Genomic DNA, 17304 nt, shown 5'->3' on the forward strand with positions numbered 1-17304 from the left:
CTATTTTCGTCCCTAAACTTTTCCAAACGTATTGATTTTCGTCCCTCCGTCTGATGGAGTGCTGACGTGGCTTTGACAGTGTGCTGATGTGAGAGGGACGAAAATTAATACATTTGGAAAAGTTTAGGGACGAAAATAGAACTTTTGAAAGTTTAGGGACGAAAAACGAACTTTTGTGATAGTTCAGGGACGAAAAACGAACTTTTGAAAGTTTAGGGACGAAAAACGAACTTTTGTGATAGTTTAGGGACGAAAATGATATTTCACCCTTGTTTTTTTGTCCCCACTAGAGTGCTTCAACTTTCAACCATAACCTTTAATTCCTTGCACAATTAAAGTAAATTATTGTATATGTATGTTGAGATTAATTGTGTTGGGTTGGCTTCTAAGTCTAGTGTTTTTGTGTGCTAAACGCGACACCGACATAACATGTGTTTGAAATGACCACATGTTAGCCTTGTATATCATTTAGTATACAAGAGCACTAGATGAAAGCCTTACTTGATTGTGTAACCACCTTATTTAGAACTTCTCATTTCTATAATAGTAGTATTTCCTTTCCAAGCATGAAGTTTTACTCTTCTTCTTTTCTTTTAACTCCAAAGAATGCTTCATTCTTTGATTTGCCCATTAGTGAAGGCAACCACAATTGTTTTTTTCATGCTGCTTAATAACTTGGACTTATTCTTCTATATCTACTCTTATAATTACTACGTCTCTTGCGTTCACTACAAAAAACAAGAGCTATAGCTGCATTTCTAAGACTAACTTGTGCCTCAATACCTCCTCATAAATTTGTGAACTATTTTGAATTTCTTTGCCTTCCTCCATCTTTGCATTACAAAACAAGATGCCGTCATTTGCAATATATATATATATATATATATATATAATATTGGAGCCTTCTCCTTTTATTGCTATCCCATGAGTTTTTTCTCATCTCTGTTTTCCTCAACAATGTTGATAATCCTCATGCAAATAATTAATAAGTAAGAAAAACCACAACATATAAATTAATTAGTCAATCACTATCACATATTAATTGTTAGTCCTAAACAGCTGCTAGCCTAGACTAACTAGGTAAAGAAAACTTGGTTAGAGTCGCAATCAACTTAAGTTTGACTACATATACTATTGTAACACGTTTAAAGTTTTAGTATTTGGCAGCATGTGCTTACTAATGATGTGGGGCTGGACAACCATACCCCACCCATTTACAGCCAAAAGCAACTTTTTTTTAATTATTTTATACAATTAATAATAATATATTAAAGTAGGAGTCCAAGAAATTAAGAATTAAGTTCATAATTTTTTTATTAAAAAAAAAACAAAGAATTAAGCACGAATTAAGTACAGTAGTATTTCAAAATTAGATTTTAAATCAACTATATTTATTTTCAAGTGTCTATTCAATTTAAAATTACTTCAAGCTTATAAAAAACTGCTTCAAGCCTACTAAAAATATTTCAAATCCATTTAAATTTACTTATAACCTATTTGAATATAATTTGCACTCTTTTATCAAAACTTACAATAATTTTATAAGGTTCACAACAATTAACCTAAGTTTATTTAATTAGTAAAATCTGGAATTTTGATAATTAAAAAAAAAAAAATACAACAGGGATTATAAGAACCAAACAGATAAATAAAATGTTATGAATATGCTATGTAGGGATATTAGGCTTAGAAGTCCATCATACGTTTGTACATTAAGCCTACAACCCAAGCCGAAGATTAGGACTAGTTCGAGGAGAAAGAATCTTCGTCATTAGAGACCATGTTAACGAATAAAAGAGTTGGTTTTGGCCATAAAAGCTCAACGAGACGAGCTGAAAATAAATGTCTTCTTGGAAGAGAACCTCCTATAAAGTTCTGTTGATATGAATAGACATTGTGGAGACATTAGACCGAGAGAAGGTTTTAGATATCTTAGGAAGAAAACTGTCACCACCGTATTTAATGTTCTGCAGCTATTTTTCTAACTGCATTAATGTAGAGAAAACTCCTGAATAGTATAAAGTTGGCTGCCCCAAAGCCTATACAACCAGAGAGAGTATCTGATGGGACAAGCACTCAAGTGGTAATGCAGGTGATCAATAAGTGTATGATTAAGATGCTTTAGAAGGACCTATATAAGGAGAGAGATCCTTCATAGAAAGGGGATCGAAAATCAAAAGAAAAAGACTAGCATTTAGGAATCAAACTTGTAACCAAATTTGAGGATAATAAACAAGACCAGTTCACCTCAGATCTTGTCGAGGACTGTTTTTTCTTCAATATAATCCTACTTCTATTCATTCTCTTACTTGAATCTATTCCAATATTTGTTTGATAAACTAAAGCCCAGTTTTTCAACTCATTCTCTATAAATTTATTGCTTTGGGCTTCTTGGGCTTAAATCCTTTCACGTAGTGGATTCGCTACCCAAATAAGGTCCTCACATGTTATATTTTTTTATGGATTTTATAACATTAAAATACCACTTACTATTTACATGGATATATCATGTGTATCTATGAATGTTGAGAACTGTATAATGACATGTATATTAGTTATAATTTTGCCTCTTTAGAGTGGCTTTGTCATTGTATTTCAACCAGGGATGTAGCTACCTTTGGACTGGGGGGCAATTCCTTCCCCCCCCCCCCCCATTAAACAACATCATTAATTCTTTTAAGAGTAATACAATACTCACAAACATTTTTACAAATTGTTTTGGTAGCAAACGTCACTCACATCATTTTTTTTTACTTACTAGTAACCACTTATCACATTAATAATTTATAAAAAAAGTTTGTAGCACTAGATTTTTCTCATTTTAGTGACTATAAAAAAAATTTATAGATCTCAAATGTAAAACAAAATATACAAGCCCAAAAATAATAACTCGACAACAAAAATTACTATTAGTAAAACTATATAAAAAAAAAAACTCAATTAATCAATTTTATTTAAAATAAACAACCCCACTCTTCAAAAAATTCTAAACAAAAATAATTTTGTTCTTGTCGTCACAAAAAAAAAAAAAAAATCTCAACAACTAAATAGTAGTAAAGTCAAAAGTTGAAACCACTGCACACAGTCAACAGTAAAGCCGCCCCCTTTAACTCAAAATTCTAGCTTCGTCCCTGATTTCAACAAGAATTAAGAGAGATTTTTTTTTTAAATTAAAAAAAATTAAAAAAAAAAAGAATTAAGAGAGATTAGTGTAATTTACCTATTTAATGAGCAACACTCTATTAACTCATTTAAGCCCATAAATTCGCAAGAAGTTAGAAGAGAGGTCATGAGTCTCATGACTCATGACTCCAAAAAATTAGACAAAGAGCTGAAGATAGGGTTATGAAGACAAAAAAAACTCATCACGGGTTTAATTTATCAGAGTAATAGACTAGTAGTTTAGCATGATAGAGTTTAATTTTGGATAAAACTATACCATATAATCTATATTATATAGTTACAAAATTCAATCAAAGATTCCCACATGCAGATCCCATGTGATGCACATGCACTCATGAAATTCAATGAATAGTGAAACCTTTTACCTTTTACCTTTTCCTCTTCCCTATTATTATTGTTTTAAATTTTTAATACCAACACGAATAGGTACATTGTCTCTCTCAGGCCAACAAGTTACGTTGAGAATTGGAAGAAACCAAGAAATCATATACACCATCCATGAAAGTATACAGAGTTACGTAGCCACATAGCCACATACAAACAATATAAATATATATATATATATATATGAGTTGGGTTTAAGTTACACCTAGTATAACTCTAAGTAATATTACACCACCTAATAACTTGTTATAGAATTCATATTTGAAAATCTCACCGTTGAATTACATATTCTATATGTTCTTAATCAGTTTTCATGTCAATTAGATGTTATTTACCATTTAATCCATAAGCTCATCTTTTATGCATTATTTTAAACTACAAAAACTTGAATTTAAAAAATTGATTGATGACATGACTATTAATTTTTTATTACTTTGAAATTTTGCAAGCATGGAAAATATATAAAGATAATATAATCTAACGGTAGATTTATTAAAATTTGCATCCAATTAAAAAATATTGAGTGGTGTAACTCTAAATAATGTTACACCACTCAATAAATATTAGTTTTAAAGTTATACCAGATGTAACTTAAACCTCTCTCTCTCTCTCTCTCTCTCTCTCATATATATATATATATATATATATATATATATCACACACACATAAATATAATTTCAAGACATAAAAACCTACACCACAAAGGACGTGGAACTGTGAGGGTCTTTCATTGGAACAAATTATATATTGGAGCACGTGGCATTGTGGCAATCCTAGTGTTAATGCTTAAAAATATGCAGATAGCTAGTTACAGGCTTGCAGCAGTGGCAGCAAGAACTTAGGAACTTCATCCAAAAAATTAAAAGCAAGAAGTTAAGAACAATCGCAAACGGCGATTAAAACTATTTGTTATTGCTATTATTTGGTGTCAAAACGACAGCTAAATGTTCTCTAATCATTATCTATTTACCAAGTCATCATTATTTAATGACGAATTCTTTCGACCCCTCCATATGGCTGTCAAAGTGTCAATGTCACTTAATTCATTAAATTAGTATTAATTTGGTGTAATTATAATAACACCATTGGCTAGGAAAATTAATTCTAGGGCTAATTTTTTTGTTAATTCACAATGTCATGAACTAATTACTGCCATAGCGATTATTCTCAAATCAAATCAAAACAAAAATATGATTTTATATGTATTGGATCAACTATAGACCATTCTCTCTTTTTAACTTTGTTATGTGATCACCCATAACCTCAATAATCTTATAACTCTTTTACTTATTCATTTATTTTTTAGATATGTGAGTTGTGATTAGTTTTGGTAAATTAGTATAACTTTTATTTTTGTAACATTTTATGCAGAAAATTAGTTCGACAAAAATACTAATGTACCTAAAAAGGTGAGGCTTTAAATTAAAAAAAGGTTGTACATAATAAAATAAGAAAAAAAAAAAAACCTACAATATTAAATCTATGATGATTGTTCTTTATTATCAAATCAAATATAATTGTTTTCTTTTTATTGTAAGTAGGATTCAAATTTAACCCCTTCGAATAAGAGATTAGTTTAAACCCACAATTAAATAGGCACTTGGTACTCTATTATAATATTAATAGGATATAACTAGGGGTGTGCATGGTGTTTAATAAGGATAGCACAATCACTAGGTGGTAAATGACATTCTTATTGATTGATAGGATAAAATTTCAACCTATGGTTTTTACTCGTGATGATTTAGGTTTGAATCTTAGATTTCTTATTCGACGGCAAAATTCATTACCAATTAAACTAATTGGAACCCACATGACATTCTTTATGGTGTCTTGTGTTTGTTAATTGAACCCTACATTTACCTCACTACCTACCTAACTAAAAAAGAAAAAGTACGCATAATTTGAGTTGGGCTAAGTTTGGAGTTTATTTTTAACCCAACTCAACTTCCTCAAGTGGAGAAATCTTCAATACAACCTAACTTAACCCACAAAGATCAATATGGATTGGGTTGAGGCCAATAAGTTTGGCCTAATTAATAAATAAATAAATAAATATACATATATATATATATGTATGTATGTATATAATATTTTCATTCAACTATTAGAGTTATTATTCAATAAATAATTACGATATGCACAATTGAGACTCTATTCCAATTTCATCCAAATTAAACAATTCTCAAAATATCAATATAAATCAAATTAACATATTCAAACTAAGCCACAAAATCCAAAATAAATCAAACTAATAAATTTGGATGTGACTTTTGATTGAAAATTTTGTTAATTTAAACTCAACCAAAACCAAGCTTCCCAAAAAAATTTAGTATTCAAACCAACCCAATCCATCAACCTATGAAAACTAACTTGATATATTGGGCTGGATTTGTGGAATTGGTAGGCTGAATACACATCACTAAATACAATTTTGGAAAAATTAATAAGATAGTATTTTTTTTAATGAATAAAAAAGGAGTGGGAAGGGGTGATCAAAGGTGATTTTCTTACCTGATTATAATCATAATGACATCTTACACATTAGATTTAGGAGTAATTTAAGAATCATAAATTATTTCACAATTTTTTTGTCACAATTCTGACGTGGCAAATTGTAAGTGGTCAACAATCATTTACATATAAACTTACTATTTTTTCTTCATCAATTACACTCTGTCACATTGTAATTGTAATAAAAAGTTGTGAAAAAATTTATGTCCTTATACTTTTTCTAGATTTAGTGACCACTTGCTAACTCAATCCCACTTAGACATTTAAGTTACTCATGAAATAGATATTATATGAAGACTTCTTACATGAAAGTGGGAAAAGAAAAAGAAAAAGAAAAAAAAGAATGATGGTAAAATTGGTCCAAAATGAGTGGCAAAGTGGTCTTTCATCAGGACCCAAAAGATAATGCATCTCTTTACAATCCCATGTTTAATTATCTTACCTTAATTTAAATAGAATTTCTATGTCGCATATTGCTTTCTCTCTCTTATCTGTTCCAAAAGCCTTAAAACTTCACAAGCACACACCACTGTGTTTTGCCATCTCTCTCTCTCTCTCTCTTTCTCTGTGGGATCCAAAAGCACTTTCACTCTTACAATTTCCCCTTCCAACCCGCAATCAATCTGCCACTTCCTTTCTTTACTTTTCAGCACCAAAACACAAAACCACTTCCAGAATTCTCTGAAAAAACCAAACCTTTCCTCTTCATAGTTTATATATATATATATATATTTCTATATATAAATATTTATATCTTCAACACGTTAGAGATTATCGCCATCTTTGATTCTCCAAAGTTTGCTTTGTGATCTGTAACCTCTTTGTCCCCAGCCACATTTTAGTGACTTCCGCTAAATTTCTTGTCCATTTTATTATATTCCTTTCCTGTCTTCTTCATTTGATTCGTTTTCAGTGACAAAGTAAGTACTCGTTGCTTATTTCAACCACAAAGTTGCTATTTTTGCCTCAAAACTTTATCTGGGTGTGGCTTCTTTTGAGCTCAACCTTTTTGCTTTTTTTTTTCTCACAGAAAATTGGGTTTTCAAGCTTGTGTGTGTTACTGATTTGTAATTTTTTCTTGGTGATCTAGACGTTACAGTTCCAGTTCAGTCTTATTGAAGTGATTTGAACTTCTGGGTTATTGGAATTTTGATTGTTGATCTGGGTTTTGAGCGTGAAGTCAAGGCGTTAGATGCACCTATTAGTTTATTGCTTTGAAGGGATTTAATGCTTTATTGCTAAGATGCAGCCTGATCAGAGAAGAAAGGTAAATTTTACTCATTTCTGCTATATATATATATATATATATTGGTTTGTATTTTTGGTTAAGATTAAGTGGGAATTGAAGATTCAAGAAATGTTTTTATGTTGCTTATATAAAATTTTAAGCTGAAAATTTTTTCCTCTAATTTTTTTTTTTGTGGTCCTTCTGTATTTAGACCTTTTGTTGTGTTGTGGGTATTATACTTGTGTCTGGATGAAATGGAATAACTTGTCATGTTTATCTCAGCTTCTCTGCCAGATGCTATGTACCCTTGCGGTTTGTGGTCCTTGTGGAAGGTCCCACTGAAATATTCTTGACTCATGTTATGTGAAAATTGCGTAGTTGGGGTTTAATTTTTTTTTTCTTTTTTATGTTAGGGTGGTTTTTTTATAATTATTTTAAATGATAGTGATTGAAAGTTGGAACTGTTAGTCTGGTGTGAGAGATTACATCTTGATTTTCTGATTTAATTACCTATTGCATCTGACTTACCTTAACAAGCAACCTCTAATTTCGTTTTCTTGACTTTTCCCACTTTACTTCACTTCTATTAGTCTTGAAGTTATCATGGATCCTTGAATTTATTTATTCATGCAAAACAACTATTTATTGTACTTACTGTAGAACCCATTGTTATGTTTTGGTAACTCACTTTAAGTCATATTCCCTTTGCATGTACTTTGCTGTGGTTTGCTGTATATATCAAATCTAAATCCTTCATCAAGGGGGGATGTAAAGCTTTCGACATTCTATTCTAAATAGAGTTATGAAGCATTTTTATTTATTTCTTATGAAGTCTAGTAATCAATTTGGTAAGTTAGAACATTTAGACATGATTGCAAGTTGCTCAGTAAACATTGACTTAGTTAATGCTGGATGCCAAGACAGTTTGTGTAACCAAATATGACGACCACTAATAGGTTGTCAGTGACCTTTTCCTCTCTAACTGAACTATAGTATGTGGACTATCGATGTAAGGTATATCTGTTTATGAAATCTGACTGTAAATTACATATTTAGCAGTTTTTTTTTTTTTAAAAAAATTTATGTTGCAGATAATGTAAACTACAATTTGTACTTCCGGGCTTCTGCTAGGGTGTCATGTTGATAAAATTGTATGATTTTATGTGGTGATGCAGTCAGCAGTGGATGTAGACTTTTTCACAGAATATGGTGAGGGGAGCAGGTACAGAATTGAGGAAGTAATTGGTAAAGGAAGCTATGGCGTTGTTTGCTCTGCGTATGATACACATACTGGAGAAAAGGTAGCAATCAAGAAAATAAATGACATTTTTGAACATGTCTCTGATGCCACTCGTATCCTTCGTGAGATTAAACTTCTTAGACTCCTGCGTCATCCAGACATTGTGGAGATCAAGCACATCCTGTTACCACCTTCCAGGAGGGAATTCAAAGATATATATGTTGTTTTTGAACTCATGGAATCTGACTTACACCAGGTTATTAAAGCAAATGACGATTTGACGCCAGAACATTATCAGTTTTTTCTTTATCAGCTTCTTCGAGGCATGAAGTACATACACACAGGTTATAATCTTATAGTTCTTTTTTTTTTTTTTTTTAATGAAACATATCTTATAGTTCAACTACAGGAATTTCAAGAGCAATTTTTTTTCCATTATACTTATGTTTTGGGTTTATTATGATCATTCTGTGACTGATTTTTTTTTTCCCTTAATGTTTAACTATCTTGTAGCAAATGTCTTTCACCGGGATCTAAAACCCAAAAATATCCTAGCAAATGCTGACTGCAAACTCAAAATCTGTGACTTTGGTCTTGCAAGAGTAGCTTTTAATGATACACCCACAGCTATTTTCTGGACGGTAATTTTTTTGTCCAATTATCTTCTGAGATTTTTCTTTGATTGGCCTTTTGGAACTAACTTGTATATGATTCACAAATTGCTGATTCTTCGACAATATCTCTAGAAATGATTATTTCAAATTCTTGTGGTGGCAGGACTACGTTGCAACACGTTGGTACAGGGCTCCTGAATTGTGTGGATCCTTTTTTTCAAAGGTGCAAAAACTATTAACTCTTTTTCATTTTTTTTTTTTTTTTGGTCGAAATTTTTGTCTCATCTTGTTCTTCTCTCTCTGAACCCCCATATTTGCAAGAGACTTTTGTAACTTCATCTTGTGTACACCTTTAATTTACGCTTCTCCTTTGAGTTATGATTTGTGCCATATAATTTGGATAGGTACTCTTGATTAATAGTAGTTGAACTTACCATTTTTTTTTTCACTCCCTTTTTTTCACTGTAGCTTTGACTTACAAGGTCATCTGTAGATCTGGAACATTTTTAAGAGCAAGACAACCTATATGACAAACTATTAATTATATTAGAGATAGATTTTAGTAAAATACTAAGTTTCAAAAGAAACTCAACCAAATGTTCATGTGTAGTCCTATGCATTTTGTTATACTTCTGTTTTGTTGGATTTCGCAGAACTATCTTTTGACAGTTTTTAACTACTGGCCAACATGCCTTTGCACAGGGATGTGATTCCATTTGCAATCCTACAGGCAAGAATTACAATTTGGCAGGCCAGGCATTCATGCTTTTTATGAGTGGAAGCCCAGCTTTTCTTTTCTCTTAGTTCAAAGCTGGGCCTGGCTTGAAGCTGACTTTTTGTCTGTAAAATGGTCCTTAAGTTACTTGTAAGGTTTAGACTCAGAATGTTCCGAGTAATTAATTAAATTTAGTAGATCATAACTGGGTTCAGTTCATGTTTATGGAATTAATTTGGAACATTGTATTCATGTGCTTTAACACATACGACCAGGTTATCATGCCTGTGCTAACTGGACATGTGTGCTCTCATGTGCAACCCTGCATTTAAGGATTGTTATAGGCTGGCTGGGTTGGTCAGGTTCTCCACTACTAGCCCAACCACAGCCTTTCTTCACCCTCACCAAGTGGTCTTTTCTTAATGTTATGTTCACTTGTAAGTCCCAAACGCTTGGTTGGATTTATGTCTATGGGAGGAATGAACATTTGCAGCATTCTGCTTAACTAAGTTAGACAACCTCACAGATGTGGGTTGTGTTGGGTGTGTTTTTATGTGTGGTATCCCTTGTTATCTGATTATCAGGAAAAATGAACATGTTATATTGTTGAAAGCACTTGGGTACATGGCATTTGTTTGAAAATATTAGTTGAAGAATAGTGGATTTTGATAATGTTAAAGACTACAAAACTTGCTTTACAATCCCGCAAAACCATGATCTGAACAATAAATGTAAAGAACACCTCACCTGGTGTCAGTTGAGGCAATTACTCCTAAAGGTTTATGCAAAGCACATATGGTACTCTGTATATGCCCTTGATGACTGACATAAACCACCTTTTTTAAAGTGTGGATACACATATATTACTTAATTGCTTGAGGACCTTAATACTGTGAAAGAATTATGAATTTGACCAATCCCTGAAATTAATTTCTTCCTCTTGTGCCCATAAAATAGTTGTTTTAAAATGATATTATGAATCAACTATCACCTGTTGTCAGTTTCATTGCTATTATAAATTTATAATGTTGTGGTCTCAATTTCCTTTTGTAATCGTCTTATGTTTTGTTTTCAGTATACGCCAGCAATAGATATATGGAGCATTGGCTGCATCTTTGCAGAACTTTTGACTGGAAAACCTCTTTTTCCTGGGAAAAACGTAGTCCATCAATTAGATCTAATGACTGATATGTTGGGAACGCCATCTGCTGATGCCATTGCCAGGGTCTGTTTCCTGTGATCAACTTGTTCTTATGGATTTGAGTATATTATTATGCACCATTTTTCTGTTGCTTGTCCTTGCAATGATTATTCGTGCTGAACTGTTGATACAATATGAACAGGTTCGCAATGAAAAGGCTCGGAGATACTTATGCAGCATGAGAAAGAAGAAGCCCATTCCTTTCTCCCATAAGTTCCCAAATGCAGATCCACTTGCACTTCGTTTATTAGAAAGAATGCTGGCATTTGAACCCAAGGATCGACCTACTGCTGAAGAGGTAAATGTTCATGCCTCTTCATCGTACTTTTTACAATGTATCTTCTCTTTTTAGGGAGCATATTGTATTGCATGTTGTAGGCACTTGCTGATCCATACTTCAAGGGCTTGGCCAAGGTTGAGAGGGAGCCTTCTGCACAACCAGTTACCAAGATGGAATTTGAATTTGAGAGGCGAAGAATAACAAAGGAAGATGTGAGAGAGCTTATCTACCGAGAGATTCTGGAGTATCATCCAAAGATGCTGAAAGAACAGTTGGAGGGATCGGAGCCAACAGGCTTCATGTATCCAAGGTATTTTCAATTTTTCATTTAAAATTTAATACTGATTGTGGCTTGAACCTCTTGCCTTTATTTTGTGGTCTCATCCTATTTCATATCGTCTTGTTGATGAATGCCATGGAAATTTTTGTTGTTATTCTGATTTTTCTTACTTGGCTTACAATCTGGGACACCTAAGTTTTTCTTCTAAGCCTTGAATGGTAATGCATTAATTGGTATAGTATCACATTGATTCCATTCAAAGTAGGAATCTTCTATTCTTTAGATGCCCGAATAGAGAACACATTAGTAATTATTCAGAGTCACTGATCCAATTTTAACTTCGCAAACTACTTTCAGTAAATAAAGTCATATTTTCTGACTTATCAAAAAAATAAAAAAAAATTTAGTCATATTTTCTGACTTATCCAAAAAAAAATTAATTCGTATCTTTTGTACCAGACATGAGGTTCAATCTCATCTTGCTATATTTACGGTCTTCAATCTCATTATGGCCTTTTCAGCAAGAAATGACAAAGCTTTCCACTCTTAGAAAGGCCATTACCCAATAGTGGGGTCCGGGGAGGGGACTATATACAGCCTACCCTTTAGTAATTTTCATGAAATGGCTGTTCTCAAGATTCAAACCCAAGCACTTGTGCTTGACAGCCCTATCACCAGACTTTTATCAACTGGGCACCTGCACTTGCACTTTCCAATTGTGCTTGATAGCCAAGTCAGTTTCAGAACTTATAATCTGAACCCTCAATACTATTATAGATGTTAATACTAGCCATTCAAGTGAACGGTAGCTTTTATTTCTTATATACAGCCTGAAAGAGGCAAAAAAAACGAGCTAGAAAAGATGTGACAATCCATGATATATGCGGAAGGACTGGTTAATACGACTCCAGACTAAACTGAGCCAACAGGAACTTATGTGAAGCTTTCATGGTGATCTATTGAACTGTAAGCATGTAGATATTCTCCTTGCCTACTTCCATGAAGGCTAGAATACACAATTCTTGAACCCATTTGAGCAATTTGGACAGTATTTGTTCTTAAGATTTAGTGGTTAATGATTCAGTTTTGTTGCCTCTACAATTTGAGTGCACATGCCATCAAGATCCAGCTTTGTTTGATTTTGTGAAATTAGATTTACCACGGAATCTGATAAATTGTTCAGGATTTGGTGATTGGCGAATATAAATTCAATGTAAATTTATTGGTAATGCAACCAAAGTCCTTTTGGGGTCAGAGCCTTGAAAACCAATCCAAATGTCAAAATGCTATGCAACCAAACAGATTTGAAATCTTTTCAAGTTTGCTTTGATTTACTTGATGGGTTTTCTAAAGCCAAATTTGAATTTTTTTCTTTTTCTTTTTATGCAGTGCTGTTGACCATTTTAAGAAGCAATTTGCTTTTCTCGAGGAGCATTATGGAAAAGGTGGAACTGTTGCTCCACTTGAGAGGCAACATGCATCATTACCCAGGTGCATTTTTAGCAAGTATTTCAATTATGATGCTATTCCTTTTTTCATGTTTCCTCCTAGAGTTGTTTTTTTTTTTTTTTTTTTTGGAGCTGCCTGCTATCCATATTTTGCATCATCTAGTCTTCTGATAAAAGGGTTGTGTCTGCAGGGCATGTGTATTATATTCAGATAACTCAGTACAGAATTCAGCAGAGGTTGCAGATGATCTTTCTAAGTGTAGTATCAAAGAAGTTGAGAAGCCGCACATGGACAGGAATAGTGGGATCCCTGTCACTAGGCTACCAATTCAAGTACCCCAAAGTATCCAAGGTGTGTTTTGCATATGATTGCCTATAATCTACACCATCACTGTTGTATTGATTTCTCTCTCTCTCTCTCCACTGAAATCAACTAAGCTTTATTCCAAAAAAAGCTGGGGCTGGCTTTATGGAATCTCTGGAATATCTGTAAAAGATCAAATTCATAGTTAACTTTTACTTTGTTCGTTAACATGTTGCAACCCTCCTTTCTCTAGGATTGGGATTGGCTGCTTACAAAATCTATGACACCAAGCACTAAAACAACTGGAGTCTTTTTTTTAATAAATACTAGTAGTTGCCCCTATGATACACAAATTAATTAAAAGTTGGATGTAAATCAAAGAAAATATTAATTATGTTTAAATTAAAGAAATTATTTTACTAATGTTATCTAAACTGTCTTAATAATTAGCTAGCCACTTGAAACTAATAGAGTTTCACCTAAAGTAAATTAATCTTAATAATTAATGAGTCACATGACAAAAACAGGCAAATTTTACTACGTGTAATACATAGATATACCTAGAGTAATCTATTCTAACAATATATAAGATATTTTGATAATAACTTTTAATCTGAGGTAAACCATCTTAATAATTAATAAGAATGACTTGGCACAACCACAGATTTTTGGATCCAACTTTTATTATATAATGTCATTATGGGGAGATCCCAGACCCTGCATAAGCAGAAGCATTGTGCATTGGGCGTGACTTTTTTTATATTATTATTTGGAGACATTTGCATGCTGACTAGTTGGCTGATGGAAGTATTTTATTCCAAATTCCAATCCTCATTCCAGAATAGCCCCAGAATTCCTTGCATGCCTTGAATCTATGCACTCACATTCTACCTCTGATTAGGGTGCTTAGAAAATACTCGTATTCTCTAGTAGGATTTGTTGAAACTAATTCATAATTTTTTAACAAGCACAAATTTACAGTTAAGCATATGTTTGAACTAATCCAAACTAGTAATGTTTAATGTTGCTTCACTTTCACTCCTTGTTTCCTCCCTCTGATATTTGGATAACCTCACGCTTGGGTTACTTAGCATATCTAATTACATAGTATACCAACTCTGATTATGAATGAATTACCCTGCAGGAGTTGCTGCAAGGCCTGGGAAAGTTGTTGGTTCAGTGTTGCGGTACAACAATTGTGGGGCAGCAGCAACAGCAGAGGCTCTTGAACAGCGGAGGATGTCTAGAAATGCAGCCGGTACAACTCAATATACTGCTTCAAATGGCTCATATCCAAGAAGAAACCCAAATTGCAAGAATGAGAGGTGTGAAGATGATGGGGTTGAAAGTTCTAACGGGCTTCAGCCAAAGCCTCCTCAGTATATGCCAAGGAAAGTTGCCGCTGCTCAAGGTGGAGCTGGAAGTCTCTGGTACTGAACCATGGTGTTAATTTTGTGGCTGATCACTACCTATTTCATTCTATCCTACCGAGTTTAAGGGTTCATCAGTCACACCTCATCCCAGGTTGACCTGCTGTCAATTATAAACTCTTCAGATATGACGACATAATTCAATCAGAGTTGTGAGCTGGCACAGGTGCTTGGGAATATAGCACCTGACAACTTTCGTTGGTGAAGTGATTGCTACAAGTTGCAATTTGCATAATTATTTTGAAGTTTAGAAAGGGTTCATATGCACTCCTGGCCTAGATCCCACTCTCTGATTCATAACAAAAACCAAGATATATAGCAAGATGTCATTAGTCATGAATGAGGAATAGGCTAAGCTATTGATTGACTTCCAAGTTCTTTTGTTACGTTCTCATTCTTTGCAAGATTGAAGTAATTCTCCTAGTTATATATATATATATATATATATTTTTTTTTTTTCTGGGTTTTCCATAACTATGACATTGGTTGTATCATTTAACCTCAGTTATTTGTACTCTGAACAATGGATCTCTCTCAGTAGAACATTTTGAGCAGGGATTTCTGCAATAATTTAGTCAAAAGATGCGATTTTTTTTTTTTTTTTTTGGGGTTGAAGAAACATATTTGGTTACTGTACTTATATGAACTTTATTGCAGTTTCTACGAGTCTTCTTTTTCTAACTTTGTGGGTTTCACTACTGGTCAATAAATTTTGTAGTTTGTCTTAGTTTGAATTTTTCTTGCTTTAATTATTTTTTTGTTGTAATTTTCTCATATGTGCAGAATCACTTTTTCCATCTCCCCCAAACACACAAAAACAAAACCCCCCATTACCCAAAAAAATGAATATCTTGGTAGGTTTTTTTTTTTTTTTTTTGGTTTTACCAGAAGAGAGGTGGTTTTAGGTACCAACATCAGTCCTTTGTGGGGGGAATTACCCAATAAGTATTAAATATACAAAATAAATGTTTATTTTGATTTTATTGTGAAAGAAGTGCTATCTGAGTTAGAATTTGTTAATCAATTCCCCTAATATTTATATTCAATTTACATATATTACTGTTTCTCAAAAAAAAAAAACATTTTCCGCATTTCTATGTGAGCTGACTAGTCCAGGAAATTATGGTATTGTGGAAATCTGAGAGTGCAGAGGTTGTAGGAAGGTATATATAAATGGGAAGGACTTGAATCTAAATGGGTCTTTGTCAGGCTTTGTAGCACTGAGGCATATGGGGGCAACGAGTTATTTAACCAACTTCAAGATTTTTCCAGCATATGGACAGTGAATCCCAAAAATGTACCAGCTGAGACACCCGATGGTACATTTCAGTGGATTCATCTTCGTCTTATTTGCTGACCCAATCGAGCTATAGGTGCATGGACTTGTATCTTTGTAACGAGCAGAGTGAGGAAAGTCCTTGTAAAATGTCCCTTAGTGTCTCTTATGTCTGATATAAAAATGCTGTTAAATCTAATAATATCTCTTAGCTGCTTGTAAAAAAAAATATAAATATAAATATAAAAAGTCCCAGAAACGTCTTCAGGCATGCCACTCTTATCTTCAGTAGTCAGAGATATTTACTCCTTTGTCAGAATCATATCCAGATAAAGATCATCAGGGAGCCAGACCCCTACTCAGTTTGGCATTTGTCAACTCACTTTAACATTTGTCAACAAGGAGCCAGCCCCTATTGTCCTTTATAAAAACCCATTATAACTTGAATGTAAATTACTTCGGTGAGTTATTGCCTATAAATAGGCCTCTTGTGTCTTTGTAATGGGCAGAGTGAAGAAAACCCTTGTAAAATGTTCTTCAATGTCTCTTATATTTGATGTAAAAAAGTTGTTGAATTTAATAATATCTTTTAGCTTGTTGTATCTTATTCTGTGTACTATCTCGTACTTTCATGTTATCTTTTATACGTTCTTAACAATATATGTCTTTAACCAGTTCCCATAATCTTCTTACTCCCTCTGTCGACCTGGAATGACTATGCATAGATCACTTGTCACTGTGGCCCTTATCAACTAGTAGATCAAACTCCTCAACCAGATTCTTTGAGGCATCCACCTCAACACACACACACACACACACACACACACACTCTGGGGACCATCCTTTTGTTGCAGCATACTCCTCAAATTACAGATTCATACGGGCCTTGGGCGCCTTTTCATGACATCCGCTAGCCCAGTCATTCTTTCTTGTGGATCTGGTAGGAATTTCACCCTCCTTTCCTTTCGGTTGATCATTTTTCTAATAGATATAAGCTCCAAGCTTATGTGAGAGGGCAAATACATATACAGGATAACGAGTTTCCTCCTTGATCAAAGAAGTTAATGTAAGTCATCCCATGTAGGACCAAAAAAGTAGTGTTTTCCACATAAATCATTCTCTTGTATAGGTATGATGCTGCACAAAATGGCACCGGTGGAACTCTGTTACATACATGGAAAATGGAAGCCTCGATTATAATCCAAGG

General features: G+C 33.3%; 1 protein-coding gene across 2 annotated transcripts; it reads left to right on the top strand.

Moving 5' to 3' along the window:
* Window positions 1–6551: 6551 nt before the first annotated feature.
* On the top strand, window positions 6552–15421 carry LOC112003753 (mitogen-activated protein kinase 15). Of its 2 annotated transcripts, none has more exons than XM_024035961.2 (11): window positions 6552–7063; window positions 7172–7348; window positions 8485–8893; window positions 9063–9190; window positions 9327–9386; window positions 10954–11103; window positions 11222–11377; window positions 11458–11669; window positions 13029–13130; window positions 13279–13439; window positions 14536–15421. In XM_024035961.2, exons 2-11 carry the CDS (start codon window positions 7325–7327, stop codon window positions 14826–14828), a joined length of 1695 nt encoding a protein of 564 aa, XP_023891729.1. In that variant the 5' UTR covers window positions 6552–7063; window positions 7172–7324; the 3' UTR covers window positions 14829–15421. The 2 variants fall into 2 exon arrangements, with proteins under 2 accessions (XP_023891729.1, XP_065633821.1); XM_065777749.1 differs by having other exon boundaries at window positions 6552–7001.
* The last annotated feature ends 1883 nt before the right edge of the window (window positions 15422–17304 follow it).

Source organism: Quercus suber, unplaced genomic scaffold, assembly GCF_002906115.3.
Source record: "Quercus suber isolate HL8 unplaced genomic scaffold, Cork oak 2.0 scaffold_163, whole genome shotgun sequence".
In the NCBI taxonomy this organism is placed as follows: domain Eukaryota; kingdom Viridiplantae; phylum Streptophyta; class Magnoliopsida; order Fagales; family Fagaceae; genus Quercus; species Quercus suber.

Bases quoted from the DNA above. Each gene is read 5' to 3' on its own strand.
- LOC112003753 (XM_024035961.2), top strand. From the start codon at position 7,325: ATGCAGCCTGATCAGAGAAGAAAG. The intron at 7,349-8,484 runs GTAAATTTTACT...GTGGTGATGCAG, and splicing joins AGCCTGATCAGAGAAGAAAG to TCAGCAGTGGATGTAGACTT. The intron at 11,670-13,028 runs GTATTTTCAATT...CTTTTTATGCAG, and splicing joins ACAGGCTTCATGTATCCAAG to TGCTGTTGACCATTTTAAGA.